Source organism: Galeopterus variegatus, unplaced genomic scaffold (assembly GCF_000696425.1).
Source record: "Galeopterus variegatus unplaced genomic scaffold, G_variegatus-3.0.2 Scaffold4319, whole genome shotgun sequence".
In the NCBI taxonomy this organism is placed as follows: domain Eukaryota; kingdom Metazoa; phylum Chordata; class Mammalia; order Dermoptera; family Cynocephalidae; genus Galeopterus; species Galeopterus variegatus.
The window spans coordinates 156,844-179,886 of record NW_007730430.1 but is presented as its reverse complement, the minus strand read 5'-3'; the positions used below and the strand labels follow the sequence as shown (position 1 = coordinate 179,886).

Sequence of the window (23,043 nt, the reverse complement as noted above, 5' to 3'; positions counted from 1 at the left end):
CCGGGGGTAAGGCCGCCCGCGCGCCCGGGAGAACCCCGCTCCTCTGCACCCGCGCTCCCCGGGCCCTCCGTCCTAGCGGGAGCCCCGCCGCAGCCACCCACCCCAGATCAACCGCCATCCGTGCGAGCACCCAGCATCTCTCCGGGAGACGGAGTGTCCCCCACCGAGAGTCAGCCGCCTTCCCCAGGTCCCCGGGGAGGGACTGAGGATGCAGGTGACTCCTTGCTACTTGCCAAAGCATTTCAGTAAGTCCGCAGGAGCCAGCGGGAGCTCCCCTTGCTGCTGGTCACCTCGCGGAAAGCCGTCGTCCCACACCCAGCTCTGCACTTTGCCTCGCCTCTAATTTCCCAGGAAAAAAGAGGTGCAAGATCTTTTGCCTTTCTTTTTCAAAAATGTCAGTAGGAAGCAGAATCATACTTTGTTCCCTTCTGTCTCAGAAAGAGGCGTCCTGTCGTGTGTCCCCCTGCTGCATCGGCCACCCTTTCCTGGTCCTGGAAAAGGGCGGGAAAGCATGTAGAGTCAGACTGTAGGGGCGATAGGATCCACCGGCCAATAATTTTCTGCGTCTGCAAATGAGACAAATGAATGAAGACTCACAACCTTTTTATACTCCACCTTCCTCATTCTTGACGTTTACTTCTGACTTGTCTCTCAGCGGGGGTTTAACTTCAAGTCATCTTTCAAGTATCCTTTGCAAGAAAGATAAATGAGTGGCGTGGTTTCTGAGTCTTTTCGTAGCTGAGGAGATATGATTGGTGTGTGACCCTACTTCTCTGTCTTCTGGTAGTTGCATCGCAGAGAAGTCTGAGGCTAGCGTTATTTTCATCCTTTTGTAAATAACGTGGGTATTTATATGTATACAACACGATGTTTGAATAATTTCTTAACCTACTGATGAAAGTAAAAAATTTAGCCAATATGAATTTCTTTTCATTGACTTTGGCTGGAATACAGTAAACCTTTTGATCTGCACAACTTTTTATTCCTGGAAAAGTTTTCTTCAGCTATTTCTTTGATTAGAACTTCTGATAACTCCAATATCTCTCTTAAGAATATCTCTAAGCTTTAGGTTGTACATCATTTTCTGATTCTCCAATCTTGTCTCTTCCTTTATCATTTTTAGCTCTTAATTCTTCTGCCTTTTGGGAGAGATTTCCCTATTTGGTTTTCTGGAAAAACAGTTCTGTTCTTTATGATCTCTACTATGTTTTCATACCGCCTTTTTTCTAAGAGAAATATTATAGAAAAACACTAATTATTGCATTTACGTTTTTGAAAAATTGAGTTTAGAAAGAGGAAAAAAAGCCATATTTCTATCACCCAGACATGAGTAACTATTAATATCCTGGTGTATATACTTCCAGACTTTTTTTCTGTCTCTATCTCTATATCCAAATCTCTAACTATCTACTATAAAATCCCTTTTGTACAATATATGTAATAACTGTTCTTATTTGGCATTTCTTATTAACAATCTTAACTTGTTTTGATACATATGGATTTAAAAATCATATAAAGGACATACTCTTCTATTTCCGTTTTATTAGTGAAAATATGAATCTCCCACTGATTGAATGCTGCTCTGTGTTTGACACTGTGCAACATGATTTTTTACATTAATTCATTGATATTCATCTTCTTTTTCTTTCTTTTTCTTTTTTGGTGGCTGGTAGTATGGGGATCTGAACCCTTGACCTTGGTGTTAGAACAACGTGCTCTAACCAACCGAGCTAATGGGCCAGCCCTTATACTCACCTTTCAAATGATGAAACAGGTTGGAGAGGCCTAGAGAGACCAGTTACTGAACACAGGTCTGTTTGCCACCAAAGCCCTGAGCATTTAATCTCTAGGCTATGTGATGCCTTTGCTTTTCACTGAACTTTTTTTCAAACTCAGGAATGGATGTTAATTTTATAAAATGCTGTCTTAAGCATACCTGTCAGTATGATGAATTCTGCTAATGGATTTTTCATTGTGAACTCTCTGCCTTTCTGGATTATACCCTGCTGGATATGAGTATATTATTCTTTTAATTTTGCTGAGTTCATTTCTTATATCTTAAGATTTTTCCATCTACATTTGTAAGAGAGATTAGTCTAGTGTTTTTTATTGTTCCTAGTCAAGTTTTGGCTATGGTAATGCTGGCTTTGGAAAGACATCAGGAAGAATTTCTTCTGTTTCTCTGCTCTGAAACAGTTTAAATAGCATAATTATGTATTCCTCGAAGGCATGAAAAACTGCCCGAGAGGCTATCTGGGCCCTGCACCTTTTGAGGGGGGGAAGTTTGATGATATTTTCAATCTTTTCTGTAATTTCTTCTTGAATCAGTTTTATTAATTCATGCTTTTTTGAAAATCTTTTGATCATCTTTTTCTAATTTATTATTAGGTATGTATACTTTAAAACTTTCTTTAGTATCTGGAGTTAGCCTTCTCTTTGAGTTGTATGTTTGTGTCTCTCTTTTCTCTTTTTTCCTTTGTTTTTCTTTTTCTTCATGGGATGGCTCACAACATATCTTTTCTCTTAATTATCCTTGCCAGAAGTTTATTTTATTGGTTATGACAAGGAATCAGTCCTTGAATCTATCAATTCCACTGTTCTTTACTTTTGTCACTTGTCACTTTATTTTTATTAATACTATCCTCCTTTCCTGGTCTTTTTAAAAAATTTGTTTTTTACTTTTTTTGTTTCTTTTCTTTTTTTCTTTTCTTTTTTTTTTTTTTTAAAGATGACCAGTAAAGGGATCTTAACCCTTGACTTGGTGTTGTCTGCACCGCGCCCAGTGAGCTAACCGGCCATCCCTATATGGGATCCGAACCTGTGGCCTTGGTGTTATGGGCAACACACTCTCCCGAGTGAGCCACAGGCCGGCCCTATTTTTTTCTTTTTTATTCTAAAGTGTTTTTTAGGTGAGTACAGTGCTTAGTTATTTTTTTGTTTTAATTTTTTAAACCTATGAATTTTCCTCTGAGTATAGCTTTGCTTATATCCAATACATTTTTATACAAAATATTATCACATTGTTAGTATTGTAGGGTTTCTTTTTTTGAGGTATACTTCATAAAATTCATAAAATTCACCCTTTTAAAGGGTACAATTCAGTGGTTTTTCATATATTCACGTGGTTGTGCAACCAGTGCTAATTCTAGAACATTTTCATCCCCCCAAAAGGAAACCCATTATCATTCACTCCCCATACCTTCCACCCCTTCCAGCCAAAATTAAACACTAATGTGTATTCCATTTCTATGGATGTGCCTCTTCTGGGTATTTTGATACATGGAATAATATAGTATGTGAACTTTCATGTTTGCTTCTTCCATTTAGTGTAATGTTTTTAAGGTTCATCCATGTTGTAACATGTATCAGTACTTCATTCCTTTTTATGGTCAAATAATATTCCATTGCATGGATATACCACAATTTTGTTTATCCACTCATCAGTTGATGGAACAGTTTAAATACCCAATAGTTGTTTCTATATTTTGTCCATTATGACTAGTGCTGCTATGAATATTCATATGTTAGTTTTTGTATGAACATATGTTTTTAGTTCTCTTGGGTATATACCCAGCAGTGTAATTGCTAAATCACACGGCTATGGACTAAATCATGTCCCCCCCACCCCCAAATTCAGATGTTGAAACCCTAAACCCCAGCATTACTGTATATGGAGGTAGTGCCTATAAGAGGGTAATTAAGGTTAAGTGAGGTCATAAGGGTGGGCCCTAATCCAATAGGACTGGTGTCCTTATGAGAAAAGGAGGAGACACCACAGCTTGCTAGCTTTCTGTTCACATGTGCACGGAGGAAAGGCCACGTGAGGACACAGCGAGAAAGTGACCGTCTGCAAGTCAGGAAGAGAACCCTCACCAGAATACAAATCTTATGGCATCTTGATCTTAGACTTCTAGCCTCCAGAATTGTAAGAAAATGCATTTTTCTTGTTTAAGCCACCCAGTCTGTAGTTGTTATGGTAGCCTAAGCTAGCTAATAACATGGTAACTTTTTAAACTTTTTGAGGAACTGCCTAACTTTGGGAGGAATTGCCTGTTTTCCAAAGCAGCATACCATTTTACATTCCTACCAGCAATGTACAAGGGTTCCAGTTTCTCCACATCCTCACCAGCACTTGTTATTACTTGTCTTTTCGACTATAGCCATCCTAGTGAATGTGAAGTTGTATCTCATTGTGGTTTTGATTTTCATTTCCCTAATGACTAATGATGTTGAACACCTGTTCATGTGCTGAGTTTTCTTTTTGTCACTAAGATATGAGTTTATATATATATGTGTGTCTGTGTGTGTATTTTTTCCTGGATACCAGACCCTTGTATTAGTTTCCTAGGGCTGCTATAACAAGGTGTCAAAAACTGGGTGGTTTAAAACAAAAGAAATGTATTGTCTCATGGTTCTGGAGGCTGGAAGTCTGAAATCATGGTGTCAGCAGGGCCATGCTCTCTCTGATGGTTCTAGGGGAGAATCCTTCCTTGTCTCTCTTAGTCTCTGGTGTCTGCTGGCAATCTTTGCCATTCCTTGGCTTGTAGCTGCATAACTCCAGTCACATGACTGTCTTCTCCCTGTGTCTTCACATCTTCCTATGCACGACATAGACAAACATAGAACACAGAGACAGTTTGGTGTTCAAATTTCTCCTTTTTGTGAAGACATAAGTCATATTAGGTTATGGCCCACCTGAATGACCTCGTTTTAACTTGATTACATCTGTAAAGTCCCTGTTTCAAAATAAGATCACATTCTGTGGTACTGTGGGTCAGGACTTCAACATATCTTTTTTGGTGGACACAATTCAATCCATACAAGCAATATTAGATATATTCACATGATTTTCAAATATCTTCTCCCACTCTGTGGGTTGTCTTTCACTTTCTTGGAGATGTCCTTTGAACCACAAAAGCTTATAATTTTGATGAAGTCTAATTTATCTCTTTTTTCTTTGGTCGCCTGTGCTTTAGGTATCATCTCTGAAAAGCCATTGCTTAATCCAAGGTCATGAAGAGTTATACCTATGTTTTCTTCTAATATTGTAGCTTTGATGTGAATTATTTTAGGGGATGTGTTTTCATTTCCAGATGACTTGCTTTTATTTTGTTTATCTTTTTGTTTCTAATTTTACTGCTCCATAGTTAGAGAAAGAGGTTGTGTAATTTTTACTCTTTTTTTTTAAAAAAAGAAATAACTATTGAGGCTTTCTTTGTGTTATAAGGTATGGTAAAAATTTTAACTATTTCATGGCTACGTTAAAACAGTCTTCATCGGGCTGGCTGGTTGGCTCATTTGTTTAGAGTGCAGCCTTGTAAAACCAAGGTGAAGGGTTCAGATCCCTTTACTGGCCAACCACCTAAATAAATAAATAAATAAAACAATGTGGGTTATTTTGTAATGTAGTTCTGTCTCTCCTCCCCTGTATATGTACACACACACACACACACACACACACACACGGATGCTCCTTGACTTATGATAGGGTTATGTTCCGATAAACCCATAAGTTGAAATATTGTAAGTTGAAAATGCATTTACTACACCTAACGTACTGAACATCGTAGCTTAGCCTAGCCTACCTGAAACGTGCTTAGAACACTTCCTAGCCCACAGCTAGGAAAAACCATCTAACACAAAGCCTCTTTTGTAATAAAGTATTGAAATGTCTCATGTAATTTATTGACTACTGTACTAAAGTGAAAAACAATGGTTATATCACTTTTGCACGATCATAAAGTCAAACCATCAGAAGTTGGGGACCATCTATATGTCTTAGATATAATATATCATTCAACTCTTGTATTTTCTTCTTATTTTCTACTTGGTGTTCCAAAAACTCAGAGAGGTGTAAGCTCCCATTTTGCTTGTGATTTTGTTAAGGATCTTTGTAATGAATTTTCTTTTAAATATTTCAAATTTGCTCATGCACTTTTAGTTTCCCCACAAGCCTTTCTCACCTTCTCCACTTTCATCTCATCTCATCTTTTTTCTTTTTCTTCTTCACCTGTTTTTTCTTCATGGCCTTATGCACCTATTTGGTGGAGGCTGTGTTTACTTTCTCGTTCTTGGAGATGCCAACAGTATGCTTGCTTGTTCCTCTACTGTCATACTAAATCACTTTTAAAGATCTGCTCCTCCTGAGTCTTCAGAGTAATGTTACTGTTCCCTTATTCTGAAATATTTTTTATATGCCCAGTTTCTTGGTGTTTTCTATTTACTTGTTCTTGAATAAGGAGATAGCTGGTATTTGCCAAAAAATAATAATAATATGTGTGAATTGCCCTTCGGTTTGGTTGTGAGGCTTTCAGCTGCAAGTAACAATAAATCTCAACCCAATTGATTTTATCTAAAATGATTTCTTAGCTCACATAAGACTACAGTTAGAGCCCCACAAGCCTTTCTCACCTTCTCCACTTTCATCTCATCTCATCTTTTTTCTTTTTCTTCTCCACCTGTTTTTTCTTCATGGCCTTATGCACCTATTTGGTGGAGGCTGTGTTTACTTTCTCGTTCTTGGAGATGCCAACAGTATGCTTGCTTGTTCCTCTACTGTCATACTAAATCACTTTTAAAGATCTGCTCCTCCTGAGTCTTCAGAGTAATGTTACTGTTCCCTTATTCTGAAATATTTTTTATATGCCCAGTTTCTTGGTGTTTTCTATTTACTTGTTCTTGAATAAGGAGATAGCTGGTATTTGCCAAAAAATAATATTAATATGTGTGAATTGCCCTTTGGTTTGGTTGTGAGGCTTTCAGCTGCAAGTAACAGTAAACCTCAACCCAATTGATTTTATCTAAAATGATTTCTTAGCTCACATAAGACTACAGTTAGAAGTTGTCTGCACACTGGAGACACTAAGAAGCCTTAAAAAAAAATACTAATGCCTGAGCCCCACCCCACAGAGATTATGACTTACTTACTTTGGGTTGTGACCTGTGCGCGATATATTTTTTTTATCATAGTAAAAAACACAACATAAAATTTACCATATTAACCAATTTTAAGTGTACAGTACACTAGGGTTAACTATATGCTCATTGTGTAACAGGTCTCTAGAACTTTTTCATCTTGCAAAACTGAAGCTCTATACCCATGGAACAACTCACCTTTCCTCCCTCCCCGCTTCCCCTGAAAACCGCCATTCTACTTTCCATTTCAAAGAGTTTGACTACTTTAGATACTTCTTATAAGTGGAATCATGCAGTATTTGTCTTTTTGTGACTGGCTTATTTCACTTAGCGTAATGTCAAGGTTCATCCATGATATAGAATATGACAGGATTTCTTTCTTTTTAAGGGTTGAATAATATACCATTGTCTGTATATACATTTTCTTTATCCATTCATCCATTGATGGTCATTTAGATTGCTTCTGCCTCTTGGCTATTGTGAATAATGCTGCAACAAACATGGGTGAGCAAATATCTCTTCAAGACGTTTTCAGTTCTTTTGGATAGACACCCAGAAGCAGGATTGCTGGATCATATGTGATGGAGTTTGGACCTATTGTCCCCTCCAAAACTCATGTGGAAATTTGATCTCCAATGTGGCAGTGTTGGAAACTGATTGAGTCATGGGGGACGGATCCTTCATGAATGGATTAATGCTCTCCCTGGGGGAGGGGAGATTAATGAGTGAGTTCTCGCTCTATTAGTTCCCGTGAGAGCTGGTTGTTTAAAAAGACCCTGGCACCTCCTCTCTCTTGCTTCCTCTCGCCATGTGATCTGCTCATACTCACTGGCTGCCTGCCACTTTCCACCATGAGTAGAAGCAGTCTGAGGCCCATGCCAGATGCAGCTGTCCCAGAATAGTAAGCCAAATAAACCTCTCTTCTTTATAAATTATCCAGTCTCAGGTATTTCTGTTATAGCAACACAAAACAGACTAAAACAATATGGTAATTCTACTTTTTATTTTTTGAGGAAATTCCATACTGTTTTCCATAGTGTCTGCACCATTTTGCATTCCTTCCAACAGTGTACAAATGTTGCAATTTCTCTACATCCTCACCAACACTTGTTATTTTCTGTTTTGTTTTGTTTTAATAGTGATCATCCTAACGGTTGTTAGGTGGTATCCCATTGTAGTTTTGATTTGCATTTCTCTAATGATTAGTGATGTTGAACCTCTTTTCATATATTTGTTGGCCATTTGTGTATCTTTTTTTAGAGAAATGTCTACTCAAGTCTTTTGTCCATTTTTAAAATTTGGTTATTTGTTGTTGGTAATTGAGTTGTAGGACTTATTTATATATTCTGGATATTAACTCCTTAGATATATGATTAGAAAATATTTTCTCACATTCTGTAGTTTACCTTTTCATTCTGTTTATTGTTTCCTTTGCTGTGTAGAAGTTTTTAAGTTTGATGAAGTTTCATTTGTCTATTTTTGTTTTTGTTGCCTGTGCTTTTGGTGTCATATTGAAGAAATTATTTCCGAATCAATCTCATGAAGCTTTTCCTTTGTATTTTCTTCTAGGAGTTTTATAGTTTCAGGTCTTATGTTCAAGTCTTTAATCCATTCTGAGTTCATTTTTGTTTGTGGTGTAAAGTGAGGGTGCAACTTCATTCTTTTGCATGTGAATATCCACTTTTCCCAGCATGATTTGGTAAAGAGACCATCTTTTCCCCATAGTACTCTTGAGGAAGATCATTTGACCATGTATGTGAAGGTTTATTTCTGGATTCTCTATTTTGTTCCATTGGTCTATGTGTCTGTACCATACTGTTTTGATTACTGTAGCTTTGTAATATGTTTTGAAGTCAGGAAGTGTGAGGCCCCCAGCTTTGTTTTTCTTTCCCAAGATGATGTTGGCTATTCATGGTCCTTTGAGATTTCATACAATTTTTAGGGCTTGTCTTTCCTGTTTTTGCAAAAGTGCCACTGGAATTTTCATAAGGATTGCATTGAATCTGTAAATCACTTTTGGTAATATGGACATTTTAACAATATTAGTGTTCTACTCCATGAACACAGGGTGTCTTTCCATATATTTGTTTTCAGTTTCTTTTGGCAATGTTTTATAGTTTTCAGTGTACAAGTCTTTAGCCTCTTTGGCTAACTTTATTTCTTTTTGATGCTATTGTTAATAGGATTGTTTTCTTGGTTTCCTTTTTGAATTGTTCATGGTTAATGTATAGAAACACAATTGATTTTTGTGTGTTGGTTTTGTGTCCTACAATTTTACTGTATTTGTTTATTAGTTTTAAACGTTTTTTTGTGGAATCTTTAGGGTTTTCTACATGTAAGATCATACCACCTGTGAACAGAGATACATTTGCTTCTTCCTTTCCAATTTGGATGCCTTTTGTTTCTTTGTCTTGCCTAATTGCTCTGTCTAGAATTTCCAGCATTATGATGAATAGAAGTGGTGAGAGGGAGCATCCTTGCCTTTTTCCTGATTTTAGAGGGGAGGCTTCCAGTCTTTCCCTCTTGAGTATGATGTTCACTGTGGGCTTTTCAAACATGGCCTTTATTATGTTGGGGTAATTTCCTTCTATTTCTACTTTTTTGAGTGTATTACCTCTTGACCATACCATTAATTGGTCTCCTAGCCTCTAAGTGCTCTCGTATGTCTCCAAACCACATAAAGGATAGAAAGAGCCTGGGGAATTAGAACCAACCATCACGAGGGAAGCTGGGGTGTAGGGAGTAGTCAAGCAGCAGGAGGTCGGTCCTTTTCCCACTAGGAGGCAATGAGGGAGAGGGCCGTGGGGGGAGAGGGGCCTCACTTCTCTCTGGTCTCACACAGACTCTGCCCCTTTGGCCACACCCTTCAGGCTTCGCTAGCTCCGCCCCACAGCCACCAGGGCCCCGCCCCACAGGCTCCCTAGCCCCGCCCCCTGCAGCCTTGGTCACGCCCTTCAGACATTCCCTAGCCCCGCCCCACATCCCCTTTGGTCACACCCCTCAGCTTCCTTAGCCCCTCCCTTCCAGCCCCTCTCCCCGCCCCCCCTAGCCCTGCCCAGGTGGAGAATCGCACGTTACCTAATTTCAGGGCCCTGGGAAGAGGATGAGATCCGCAGGGACCGGGTGGAGCCCCAGAGCGTGTCCCTGTCGTGGCGGGAGCCCATCCCCGCTGGAGCCCCTGGGGCGAACGGCACGGAGTACGAGATCCGATACTACGAGAAGGTGAGTCCGGGTCTGGGAGAGACCTGGAGCCTGCCCTCGCCTGCCTGCTGGGCTGCTGCTTCTTCAGGCCTTCCTTCCAGCAAACGCCCTTTCTTTCTGAACATATCCACCAGTCCCCTAACTGGCCCCCAGGCTTGAGTTTCTCCTTTCTTCCTGTCCCCTCCACACCCCGGGCTCCACGCTCTCCCCTCAAGTCTGCATTTATCACCAATCATCTCCATTTTCGCCACTTTGGCCTCGTGTTTACAGTTGACAAAGAGCTTTCTCTGGGGCTGGTCCAGATTTTGTGAGGCTGAATCTTATACATGCCATTTGCTGAAGCCTTTTTTTTTTTTTATTCCTTTTTGTCTTTTTTTTTACTGACCGGTAACGGGATCACAACCCGCGGTGTCGCGCCCGTACCGGGGACCGGCAACGGGATCGCAACCCTCGGTATTGCGCCCACACCACTGTCAGCCAGTGAGCGGGAACCGGTCTCCACATGGGATCCGAACCCTCGGCGGGAGCACCACCACGCTCCCAAGCGGCACACTCTCCAGTGCGCCACCGGGCCGGCCCTGCTGAAGCCTTTTAAAGAAAAAGAACACAGAAATATCACTTTGTTTCGAATTTTACGAAAATGTATGCCCCTGGGAGCACATGGCTAGGTCTGGTGGTGTGCTGGTAAATGTTTAACCACCAGCTTTCAGAACAATAAGTTTATGCATTATTATAATTTTACTGATATGAAAGATGTATAACACATCATTTACAATAATAATAATACATATGCAATACTCTTTATTGTAAACTTCATATAGCCAATTTATTCCTGTAGGATACTTCTACTGATATTTGCTTATCTCTTGTATCCATTGTCAATCTATGGTTGCAGTTCAGTCATGATTTGACAAATGGAGTTTCATGTCAATCTGCTATCTATTTTCCCCATAAATTTATTGTCTTTAAATCTGATACGTAATCTACCATTAAACTGTTTCTCACCTGGGTGCAAACTATATTCATTAAAGTGAAACCTCTTTCAGCTTCAGCACTACATGTGTCAGAACTTCATTCACTCCTCAGTGACACAAGGGACTTCTTTGCTGAATCAGATAATAGTTTTTGAATACTAGAAGTCTGCTGAGAGCTGTGAGTTTCGGGACTGAATAGGGAATCCTGAGTCACTGCGGGGTGTATGACTTGGGTGTCCCAGAGGACAGGGTGTGCTGGCAGAGAAGGAGGACCACTGAGGAGGAGGAGCAGGCTTGGGGCAGGACAGTGAGCTTGGTTTTGTTCATGTAGCATTCAGGGGACTCGTGGGACATCCAGGGGGACTTGCAGGTCTGATGCTCAAGGAAAAGGCCTGGGCTGGAGAGAGAGAGAGAGTTTGGGGGCCTTCAGCATAGATGTGGTAGCTGAAGCCAGGGGACCAGAGCAGATGACCTAGGATGGGAATATGCATGAGAAGAGTGGCCAGGTCAGAGCCCCGAAGAACTTTGATTTTTAAAATTTAATTAATTAATTAATTAATTTTTTTATTAAAAAAAAAATTTTTTTTTTCTGGTGGCTGGTACAGGGATCTGAACCCTTGACCTTGGTGTTACAACACCATGCTCTAACCAACTGAGCCGACCCACCAGCCCAGAACACTGATGGTTAGGAGACAGCAGCGAAGGACACTGGGAAAAAGCTAGGTATGCAGCAGGCACTTAGAAAAGACTCACTGAACTCACACTTAGGGATCAGAGCATAGGCAAGAGTCTAAAGGATGAGCTGGTGGATGTTCCCAGGTCCCTAGTCAGGGAGTGTGAATTTGCTGGGAACAAAATCCCTCAGAAAGAGCAACAATTACAAAAAGGGGCTATATCTGAAAGGCTTCAGGGAAATCTCAGGGAGCTCACGGACTGGAAGTACTGCTGGGTCAATAGGCCTGGACAGATGTCAGGCAGCTCCTCCCTGGAGCCACAGTGCTTCTCATCTCCACTTCTGCCTGCACACCAGCCAGCTTGCTCTGCAGAGGGGCTTGCTCACCGCATGTCGCTGCAGCCTTAACCCCACTCCTCCCCACCCCCAGCCTGCCCCAGCTCATAGGTCCTCCAGCCATCACCACTGTCTTTCAGAAGATTGTTCAAATGCCTGGATGGGAGATTCTGATTGGCCCAGCTTGGGTCAAAGTCTGCCCTGATTCCTGTGTGCCATGGCCAAAGAACTGGGGCCACAGGATGTGGGGTTGCCCCTCTGGGGGTGGTGGCTGTGGCAGGGGCTCTAACTCAGCGTGGGCAGAGATGAAATGACGGGAGGAGCATCTCTAGCACCTGCCATTATCAGAGGTATTGGGGTAGAGTCAGGTGCAGCATGATATGGAACAAACAGCAGGACCTGCAGGGACACAGAAGGTGTTACTTCAAGGGACGTTACTTCCTTCATGTGAACCTCACTATAAAAAGAGATAGAAACGCTGACTCCTCAGGGCTGCTGTGAAGTTCCTAGGAGGTAGAGCTGGTAAAGGGTAGCACTAGAGCCGGCAGGACAGGCACTCATCAGTGTTGGCTGTTATGGGTACATTTTTACCTCTCAGAGCTTAGTTTCCTTATCTGTGAAGCAGAACAAAAAAGCAAGATAATAGCTGCAGGGACAGTTGTGGAAATCAGGTGACAAGGGGAAGGAACAGCCTCATGAGCCATCAGGGGGCAGGTGTTGGGGCTCATTTTTGTATTCTTTTCTCTGAGGCATCAGGACTGCTAGGGCACTGGCCCAGCTCCCCCCTGGACTGCCAGGCCCTGCTGGCTGTCATCCTGCAGTCCCTGAAAGGGAGGATCTAGTGTCTTCTCTGCAGTGTCTCATATGCAGAGGTGGGGCTGTTCTCAGCTGCAAGTACCACCGAGTGTGGGGTGGGAACTTGTGGTGGAGAGAAGGGCTGGGATCCTGTGGAAGAAATCTCTGGAGTCCCCAAGGATGATTGGGTCAGGCTCTCCCACGCAACCCACATTCACCTAAGGGCACCTCTCCTGCCTCCTGCTCCTTTTCTCCTGTCCTTCTCCCAGGACAATGGGATTAGCTCTGGCTCTGGGCCTCACTTCTCCATCCCTCTCCAGGGTCAGAGTGAGCAGACATACTCCACAGTGAAGACAGGGGCGCCTGCAGTCACCGTCACCAACCTGAAGCCAGCTACCCGCTACGTCTTTCAGATCCGGGCGGCTTCCCCGGGGCCCTCCTGGGAGGCCCAGAGCTTCAACCCCAGCATCGAAGTGCAGACCCCCGGAGAAGGTAAGTGGTGTGTACAAGTGGCCAGGGACCTGGGCAGAGAACATGGATGGGGCTGAGGCAGAGAGACAGATAGAGGGGGAGAATTATCTGTGCAATTAAGGGAGCCTGCAGAACAGTTTAATTACAGCCTAATTAATTAATGAACTTGGAATCCACCAATGAATGCCTATTCACTGACATGAATTAGATTGGGTTGGGTCCCTGTCCTGGAGAAGCTCACAGGAGACGGGTTCATGAGCCACTACGACCCATGTCTCAGCTGGTGTCTCCCTGCCTCTTAGCACCTATCCGATGTCTTGTAGAAACATCCTGTGCCCTCACTGAGATTCTCAACACTTTCTTGGGAAGAGTTTATAGAGTGTCATAGTCACCTGTTGGTGCGACCACTAAATTTTTTTTCCCATTCTGGTTCTTTCTCTCTGCCGTGATATAGACCCAAACTTGGTGCACTGTGCCTTTCCCCACTAGGTCTTAGAGTGTGAAAAAGGCTTCCCAGAAGGTTAGGGGTCAGGATGGGGGTTGCACTGCAGCAATAAACAAAACAACATGAGAATTGTATGGTATGCAAATTATATCTCGATAAAACTGTCATAAAAACAAAACAAAAGTCGAACATTAGCTATCTGATCTTAAACCATCCCCGACTTCTCCATGGTATTGTGCTATCCACCCCCCTCACTCCCCTCCCCTGGTTCCTCCTTTTCCCCACCCACCCCCAACTCCCTCTCACGGTGCATGCAGAGCAGGTTAGTTCTCTCTTGTCGTTCTGCCTGCTGCTAACCCAGCCCTGCAGACCTCACCTCTATCTACCCGGAGCAGCTCATCAAAGTATTTTCCTGAACAAAGGCAGTTCCTCCTAAGAGGCATTCTGGCACCAGCTGTCAAGTTAATAATTCTTTCCAACCTGCTACATGACTCTAATCCAAGATAGGACAAACTCTGAGCCCAAAGGGAAATGAAGATAAAATGTTGAGGGAGCTGGAGTTCTGGAAAGAAAGGCAGCACTCTTGCTCGATTGCCTGTTGGTGCCAGCCCTCGGCCAGGTGCTGGAAAGAGGAGATTAGAGCTACGTCTTGAAGGCTGGGGAACATCTGAATAAGTGGAGAGGGGCAGGGAAGGCATTTGGGGTTGAGGAAGCCATCTGAACAAAGGCTCGTGGGTTTGGCTGGAGGGAGCATGGTGGGGGCAGCAGCTGGGGCCTGGGGGCTGAGAAGGGCTGATGATTTCCATTCATCTGGTGCCTCTCAGTCAGTAGAGACTGCTCAGATGCCCAGCCTCTCTGGCCGTGGCCCTGCTATGGGGGAATGGTTCTCCCAATCTGCAGAGCACTTTTCCCAGTGAGCTGTGTCCCCAAATCAGGACCTTGATGAAGAGTCATCTTCACCACTGAATTAGTTATCTATTGCTATGTACAAATTACCCCAAAATTTAGCAGCTAAAAACAACAAACATTTATTATCTCATAGTTTCTGTGGGTCAGGAATATGGGTGCCTCCTAGCTAGGTGCCATCAGCTCAGGGTCTGTCCCATGGCTGCAGTCAAGGTGTTCTCTGCGGTTGTATTAGTCCATTCTGTTGCTCATAACAGAATACCTGAAACTGCATGATTTGTAAATAAATGAAATTTCTTACAGTTTTGGAAGCCAGGGCGTCCAACCTCGAGGGGGTGCATCTGTTGAGGGCCTTCTTGGTGGGGACTCTGTATAGAGTCCCGTGGCAATGCAGGGTAGCACATAATGGGCTGGATGAGAGCATTTGTTAGTGTACTCACTTGCTGTCTTTATGAAGCCACCAGTCCACAGCTATGATAACCCATTAAGCCATTAACCCATTACCGGGTTAATCCATTCATGAGGACAGGGCCCTCATGATCCAGTCACCTCCTGAAGGACCCACCTTTCAACACTGCTGCATTGGGGACCAGTCTTCCACGTGAGCTTTGGAGCAGACAGACATTCAACCCATGTCAGTGGTCATCCAGGGCTCGCCTGGAGGGGAACGTGCCTCCCTGCTCAGGTCCCCCTGACGATTGCTGGAGGCATGCTGTGGCTTGCTCCACACGCCTCTCCATAGGGCTACTCAGCACAGCAACTAGACTCTTTCAGAGACTGTGAGCAGGTGGGAGAGCGAGAGGGCACCCAAGACAGAAGCTGCCGTCTCTTGTGATCTAATCTTGGAAGTGGCATCCATCACTTTTGCCATGTAGTATTCACCAGAAGTGAGTCAGTAGGTCCAGCCCACACTCAGGGGGAATGACACCAGGAGATGGGACCCGGGAGGGCCATCTCAGAGGCTGCCCACCACAACCGTCTTTATCTCATCCCCCACTTCTGTGCACACATAGATGCCTCATTTCAGGGCCGGCCTGTGGCTCACTTGGGAGAGCGTGGTGCTGACAACACCAAGGTCACGGGTTAAGATCCCCTTATCGGTCATCTTTTTTTTTTTTTTTTTTCCCTTTTTTTGTCTTTTTTTCATGACCGGCAACGGATCGCAACCCTCAGTGTCGCGCCCGTACCGGACCGGGGACCGGCAACAGGATCGCAACCCTCAGTGTCGCGCCCGTACCGGACCGGGGACCGGCAACAGGATCGCAACCCTCAGTGTCGCGCCCGTACCGGACCGGGGACCGGCAACAGGATCGCAACCCTCAGTGTCGCGCCCGTACCGGACCGGGGACCGGCAACAGGATCGCAACCCTCAGTGTCGCGCCCGTACCGGACCGGGGACCGGCAACAGGATCGCAACCCTCAGTGTCGCGCCCGTACCGGACCGGGGACCGGCAACAGGATCGCAACCCTCAGTGTCGCGCCCGTACCGGACCGGGGACCGGCAACAGGATCGCAACCCTCAGTGTCGCGCCCGTACTGGACCGGGACCGGCAACGGGATCGCAACCCTCGGTGTTGCGCCCGCACCTCGCTCAGCCAGTGAGCGGGAACCGGTCTGTATGTGGGATCCGAACCCTCGGCGGGAGTGCCGCCGCGCTCCCAAGCGGCACACTATAGCAGTGCGCCACCGGGCCAGCCCCTTATCGGTCATCTTTAAAAAAAAAAAAAAAATAGATGCCTCGTTTCAGACACATTTGGGCAGCTCCTCTCCCCTTCTGCCACCAGCCAGACCCTGTTTCCTGTCCTCTGCCTCTGTGGAGCCAAGGGCTTTGAAATCCCTCCAGTTGTCATCACCATGGTGGCCACTTTGGCCCTCCTGGTTCCATGGCCTCCTTGGCATCTAACTTTCCCTTCTTCTTCTGTCCTTCCTCACTTGCTCTGTGACATCCCAAAGGCAGCTCTCTGGATCCTACCTCATCTCCCAGGCCCTCAGCCCCTCCTGGCCCCACACTGTCCCTACACAGCCACTGCAGATTCTCCCATCAGGAACAGTCACCGGCTCTGCCAGCCCTCGTTCCCTGGATGTCTGGCTGCACCTGCCCTGTCAGTCCCAGCACTTCGGCCATCCTCCTGTCCCATGCTAAGGCTGCCTGCAGTGGCGGACTTTTCCAATCTTACTGGAATCTTCAGGGCCACCAGTACTTTCCCCATTTTTAATAGTGACTCCGAACCTTCACCTCTCTCAAGCACCTCCCCTCCATCCTCACCGCCAGCTCAGCAGAAGCCCTCATTCCTTTTCTGCTCAGGAAGGAAGTATCTACTGCTCCCTGGCTCCCTGTGACCCTCAGGATGAAGTTCATACTCCTTAGTGTAGCACTCAAGGCCCTCCGGGTTCTGTCCCCTCCAGTGCCCTCATCTTCCTGCCCTCTGGCCATTCTCTGCCTCCATGCAGTCTGTTTTCCAGCCACGCGGGATGACTTGCCATTTTCCAGACCTAGCATGTGCATCTAAGTGTCAGCAAAAACCTGTCAATCCTCCAGGTCCAGTTTGGATGACCCCTCTTCTGGGAAGCCTTCCTCCCTGGCCTTGGGAAGAAGTTACTGTGCCTCTGCTCAGCTCTGCTCATTTCTCTGTTTCTATTTTCATTCTACAGTTAAGGTTTTTGTTTCTGTCTCCCCCACGGGTCCTTGTACTCCTCCAGGACAAGGACTCTGGCTCGTTCGTTGCTGTCTCCCCAGTACTAGTGCCAGCTTGGCACGTATGTTGGATGGATGGATGGGTGGATAGGTGGGGCTGAAGGCCTAGGGTCTTCTAGACCCCTCTCTTTAAGTCTCTCATTGCCCATCTGAAAGGCATAAATAGAGGCCTGGCCCCACCTGCCTGGTTTCCTGCTCCTCTCTCTTGGAGCTGGGCTATGGTGGAGGTGCCCTGCTCTGGGAGCAGAGGAAACTCTTGGGACTCCAGGTGCCACTGTGGTCAGTGGGCTGCCTTGGTCCCTGTGCTGCTGGGAGGCACAGGTGCTGTGGGAATCCTGCTATGAGGTGAGAACAGGAATCTGTCCTCGGGCTTGCCCAGGAGCCTGGTCCCCTGCCTGTCTCAACCTTGTGCTTTTCCTCCCAGCTACCTCAGAGTCCAGGGACCAGAGCCCTGCAGTTGTCATCACTGTGGTGACCATCTCAGCCCTCCTTGTCCTGGGCTCCGTGATGAGCGTGCTGGCTGTTTGGAGGAGGTAGGTGGCTGGTCTCCACCTGGGTGGCCCCTGGTGGGTCATGTCCTTGTGCACTAACCTGTGCTCACTGGCACCTCTATCTGCACCTGCTTTGCACACATGCAGATTTGCACATGTGAGCACACTGCTGTATAGACCCAGGCATGGCTAGTCCCGGCCCTCCCCCACTCGCTGCTCGTGCTGCAGCCAGCACTGCAGCTAGTTCAGCCACTCTGGGATGAAGGGGATTTAGCTCCTTAACTCATTAAATGTCAGAAGGCATCGCTGAGAATGGAATCATGCTCCAGCTGTTGCAGTGTGATTAGGATTCTCCTGAGGCACTCAGAGGCCCCCAGCCCCTGCCCCCAAGGGATCTTGAGGCCCTTGAACACAGGCAAAGGGAAGAAAAGCAGAAATTGTGTGTGTGCGTGGGAGGGGGGAGGACAGGGAGGAGAATTCATAAGCCAGAAGCCCCCCACCCCCAGTAGAAAGCAGTTTGCTGGAGAATGGGCAGAGAAAGAGGATGGGAGGAGGGGGAAAGACATAGAACTCGAGTTTGGTTGAGAGAAGATTCCAGTCCTTTTGCACACAGCAGAGGTCTCATGGCATATAGCCCTCCTTCTCCTCAGGCCACACTGTGCTGCACGCAGTGGCATGCCAGGTGGTCCCAGGCTGGGGCTGAGGTCAGCAGATTGGAGAGGTTGGAAAGTCTGCGTGAGATGCGCTGGAGTGGGTGGAGCAGAAGAGAGCAATGTGCCCGCTGGGGAACCACATCTCAGCACAGCTCAGCATCCTGGAACTGCCTGTGGGCTGGAGGGACAGTGCGCATTCATTTGGCCATTTGCTTGGCCTTGACTGAGGCACTGAAAGTGACTGAGGAGGAGAGGACAATATCCTGCTGGTCTGAGAGCCAACTCTGCCTGGGCCAGGTGAGTCAGGAAGGCAGGACAAGAGTGGGGAGCTCCTTCCTTAAGGAGCTTAAAGGTTCATATGCTGGACCTGTTGGAAAAGCAGAGATAGCCAGGAGCTGACAGTGTCTTGTCCCAGCTTTGTGCTTAGGGGCTCTGGGAGGCAGAAGGAGGAAAGAGAAATGAACAAGGAGCATCTCTTCCAGGCAGAGGCTCTGCAGGACAGGGGCAGCTGCCCAGGAGTGCCTTGGAGGCAGGTGCACTAGAGCAGGCAGAGTAAGCTGGTGGCGAATTTCAAAACTTACTCAGAATCATGCTGCACTGAGAGGGGGAGAATCTGCCCAGCCCAGTGCTGAGGGGTAGAGAGGCAGACTTCTCTGGTGTGCATATCCCAACTTTGCAGACCTTCTGTAGCACCTCTCACCCGTCCCTGCAGCCCCTGCTCTGTGCCGTGGCCCCTCACCTCCAGTTTTCCTCCCCAGTCCGTCCTGGTCTACCCACTTCTCCCTAGATGGTGTGGTCCAGTGGAAGCTTCTCTTTTTCTTTTAACCATGAACCCTTGTCACTCCTCCATCCACTCAACCTTCCCTTCATCTCTACCGATCTTCTCTGGGTGCTCCCCTCACTCCCAGAAGTCCCATCGCCAGCCTGGGTGACTTTGATAGGCAGTGGATGGCCTCCCACCCCTTGCCTCTCTGTTCTTTGACTTCCTCATTCCCAAGGACCTTCTCTTCTGTTCCACCCAACCTCCTGGCCACCCCCCCTCAGACTGCTGCACCCCCATGTATGTGATCCGGTTCTGCTTTCGGCCTGCAGACGCCCTGTCCTTGCAGCCAACTCTCAGCCACACCTACTGCACCTGTTTTTTAGCCTCATCAATGGTCCCACAGCTTCTCTCCACCAAATCTACCAACCTGCCTGCCTCTGCACCCATCCTCCCCCTCCTTTGCTCTGGACAAGGTGCCTTCCTTCTCGCCAGGATCAGCCCTTCTACCTATGACTGAACCTCACCCCTCACCATCTTAGGAACACATTATTACTTATAATGCCCCTCTCTCCCCCACATAATAGCCAACATTTATTGCATGCTTAGAAAGCTCTTTGCAATAGTCAGGTGGGGCTGTCTTTATCATGATTTCATTAAAGAGAAAATTGAGCCACCCAGTCCCTCAGCTACTGAGTGGAGGAGCTGGGCAGCAAGTCCATGCAGTCAGATTCCAGAGCCCGTGCTGCTGATACCCTCCCATGGCCACTTCATCTGGCACAACAGCCTTTCTACACCTTCTCACTGGTATATAAATATGATCATATCTCTCTTTTGAAAACTCCTCCCTTCATCCCTCCTCTTCGGGCCTTCATGTGACCTCTCTCCCCCTCCCCTCTTTCCTTCCCCTTTGCCATCGGCTCCTGTGCCATCACTATGCCCCATTGTCCTTCTGTTTTCCTTCTACTCCTCTGGCATTTCTTTGGTGGTCTCCTCCGTGGCTTTCTTATCCTCTTCCCAACCTCTAAATGTTGGCGTTCCTTAGTCTTGTTCCTAGTCGCTCTTCTCAGGCTGCATCCTCTCCTTGGGCAATGCTCATGGCTCCCAAATTTGTATCTTCAGAGAAGACTTCTCTTCCAAGCTCCAGACACACACACATCTAACTCCCTTCTAACTGATCCTCCCTGCTTATCAACAGGCCCCACAAACTCAAAGGTCTAAAGGGGAACTTTTCATCTCTCCATCTCGGTAAATGGCACCACCATAAACTCCTCTGGGCAACTTCTCCCTCTTCCTTCCTGCCCTCCAGCAGTCTGGAAACCCTGTGGCCCCTGTCACCTTCAATATCACTTGATTCCTCTTACCTCTGTCCATACCCATGATCACTCCATGACCTGAGCCACTACCGACTCCTGCAGGGGCAACGGCAGCCGTGTCCACTCAACAGCTAGGATGGTCTTTCTAAAATGCAATTGCTCTCCCCTGTCCCTAACCCCCAGAGGCTCTCCTCTGCTCCCAGAATAAAAGCCAAAGTCTTTTTTTTTTTTCTTCCTTTTTAAAAGATGACTGGTAAGGGGATCTTAACCCTTGACTTGGTGTTGTCTGCACCACGCTCTCCCAAGTGAGCTAACCGGCCATCCCTATATAGGATCCGAACCTGTGGCCTTGGTGTTATCAGCACCGCACTCTCCTGAGTGAGCCATGGGCCAGCCCTAAATCATAATTATTCTTTATGCCCCTTGTCCAACCTCTCCCCTTCCCCCATTCCCTCCCCCTCCCCCCTCTAATTACCCTAGATTTCTTCTCTCCTTCTGAAAGAATAATGGTTACTCTGTTAACTTTTTTTTTTTTTTTTTACTCTGTTAACTTGTTGCCTGGATGATCTGTCCAATGCTGAGAGGTGTGATCAGGTCCCCCAATATTATCATAGAGCAGATGCTTCTTCTGTCACTCTGAAATGGGTTTTGTGGAAAGAGACATCCTCTTCTTTTCTTTGTCTCTGCTGGTGACTTCTTATGTGAATGCACTCCAGTGGTTGGCGGACCATCTGCATGGTAGTTGTGGCATCTAGCTGCTTTTGCAGCAGCCATGGTTATTGTGGTGACTGTGGTGGGCCACCCACGTGGGGGTGCTGTTTTTGGCATGCTCCTTGACACTGGCGGTATGCCTGGTTGTGGGGTGTGTTTGGTCCCCTTCTCCTTGCCTTGGGTCCCCGGGCAGGCCCCAAGGTGCTGGTGCAGTGTGCCTGGTTATGGGAGGGTGGTCCAGTCCCCTTCTCCATGCCTCAGGTCCCCCTCTCCCGGTGGGCCCTGAAGCACTGGCTCAGTGTGCCTGGTTGTGGGAGAGAGGTCCAGTCCCCAACTCCATACCCCGGGTCCCTGGGTGGGTCCCAAGGTGCAGACTCAGTGTGCCTGGTTGTGGGAGGGTGGTCCGTTTCCCAACTCCATACCCTGGGTCCCTGGGTGGGTCCCAAAGTGCAGACTCAGTGTGCCTGGTTGTGGGAGGGTGGTCCGGTTCCCAACTCCATACCCCGGGTCCCTGGGTGGGCCCCAAGGCGCTCGCTCAGTGTTCCTGGTTGTGGGAGGGTGGTCTGGTCCCCTTCTCCATGCCCTGGGTCCCTGGGCAGGCCCCAAGGTGCTGGCATGGTGTGCCTGGTTGTGAGAGGCTGGTCTGGTCCCCTTCTCCATGTCCCGGGACCATGAGTGGGCCCCGAGGTGCTGGCTTGGTGTGCCTGGTTGTGGGAGAGAGGTCCAGTCCCCTTTTCCATGCCTCAGGTCCCTGGGTGGGCCCTGAAGCACTGGTGTGTTGTGCCCGGTTGTGGGAGAGAGGACCATTCCCCTTCTTGCCCCGGTTCCCTGGGTGGGCTCCGAGTAGCTGGCATGTTGTGCCTGGTTGTGGAGAGAGGTCCAGTCCCCAACTCCATACCCCGGGTCCCTGGGTGGGCCCCAACATGCTGGCTCAGTGTGCCTGGTTGTGGGAGAGAGGACTGTTCCCCTTCTCCTTGCCTCAGATCCCCAGGCAAGCCCCAAGGTGCTGGCATGTTGTGCCCTGCTGTGGGAGAGAAGTCCAGTCCCCTTCTCCTTGCCCCGGGTTCCCAGGTGGGCTCCGAGGTGCCGGCATGTTGTGCCTGGTTGTAGGAGAGAGGTCCAGTCCCTGACTCCATACCCTGGGTCGCTGGGTGGGCCCCAAGGCGCTAGCTCAGTGTGCCTGGTTGTGGGAGAAAGGTCCTGTCCCCTTCTCCATGCTTCAGGCCCCCAGGCTGGCCCTGAGGCACTGGTGCAGTTTGCCTGGAAGTGGGAGTGGGGGCCAGTCCCCAGATCCAAACCTCCAGTTCCCAGGCAGGCCCCAAGGTGCTGGCGTGGTGTGCCTGGTTGTGGGAGGGGCGTCCGGTCCTCTTCTCCATGCTTCAGTTCCCCAGGCTGGCCCCGAGGCACTGGTGCAGTTTGCCTGGAAGTGGGATTGGAGTCCAGTCCCCATATCCAAACCTCCAGTTCCCAGGCAGGCCCCAAGGTGCTGGTGGTGTGCCTGGCCCGGAACTAATTTTTTGTCCTTTGCTTCTAACACAGGGGAACTTCCTGTGGGAACTAGTACTTGAGCTGTGTGGTTGTTTAAATTGCTACTTTGCTGCTGTTTCCCTAGGGAAGGCTTTTTGTGCAGCTCAGGGTTTAATGGTTGACCTTATAGGTACTTCCAGCTTTCCAGAGACCGGGTGGATCTGTGTTCTGTAG

The 23,043-nt window shown here is 47.1% G+C and overlaps 1 protein-coding gene across 1 annotated transcript in view; it reads left to right on the top strand.

Moving 5' to 3' along the window:
- Positions 1-23,043, top strand: part of LOC103602816 (ephrin type-A receptor 10-like) — a 38,242-nt gene that overhangs the window by 2,537 nt on the left and 12,662 nt on the right. Inside the window, exons 3-5 of the mRNA XM_008587258.1 lie at positions 9,965-10,137; positions 13,215-13,386; positions 17,836-17,944. Of these exons, the coding sequence (XP_008585480.1) occupies positions 9,965-10,137; positions 13,215-13,386; positions 17,836-17,944 (454 nt within the window). The remainder of the gene's footprint in view (positions 1-9,964; positions 10,138-13,214; positions 13,387-17,835; positions 17,945-23,043) is intronic.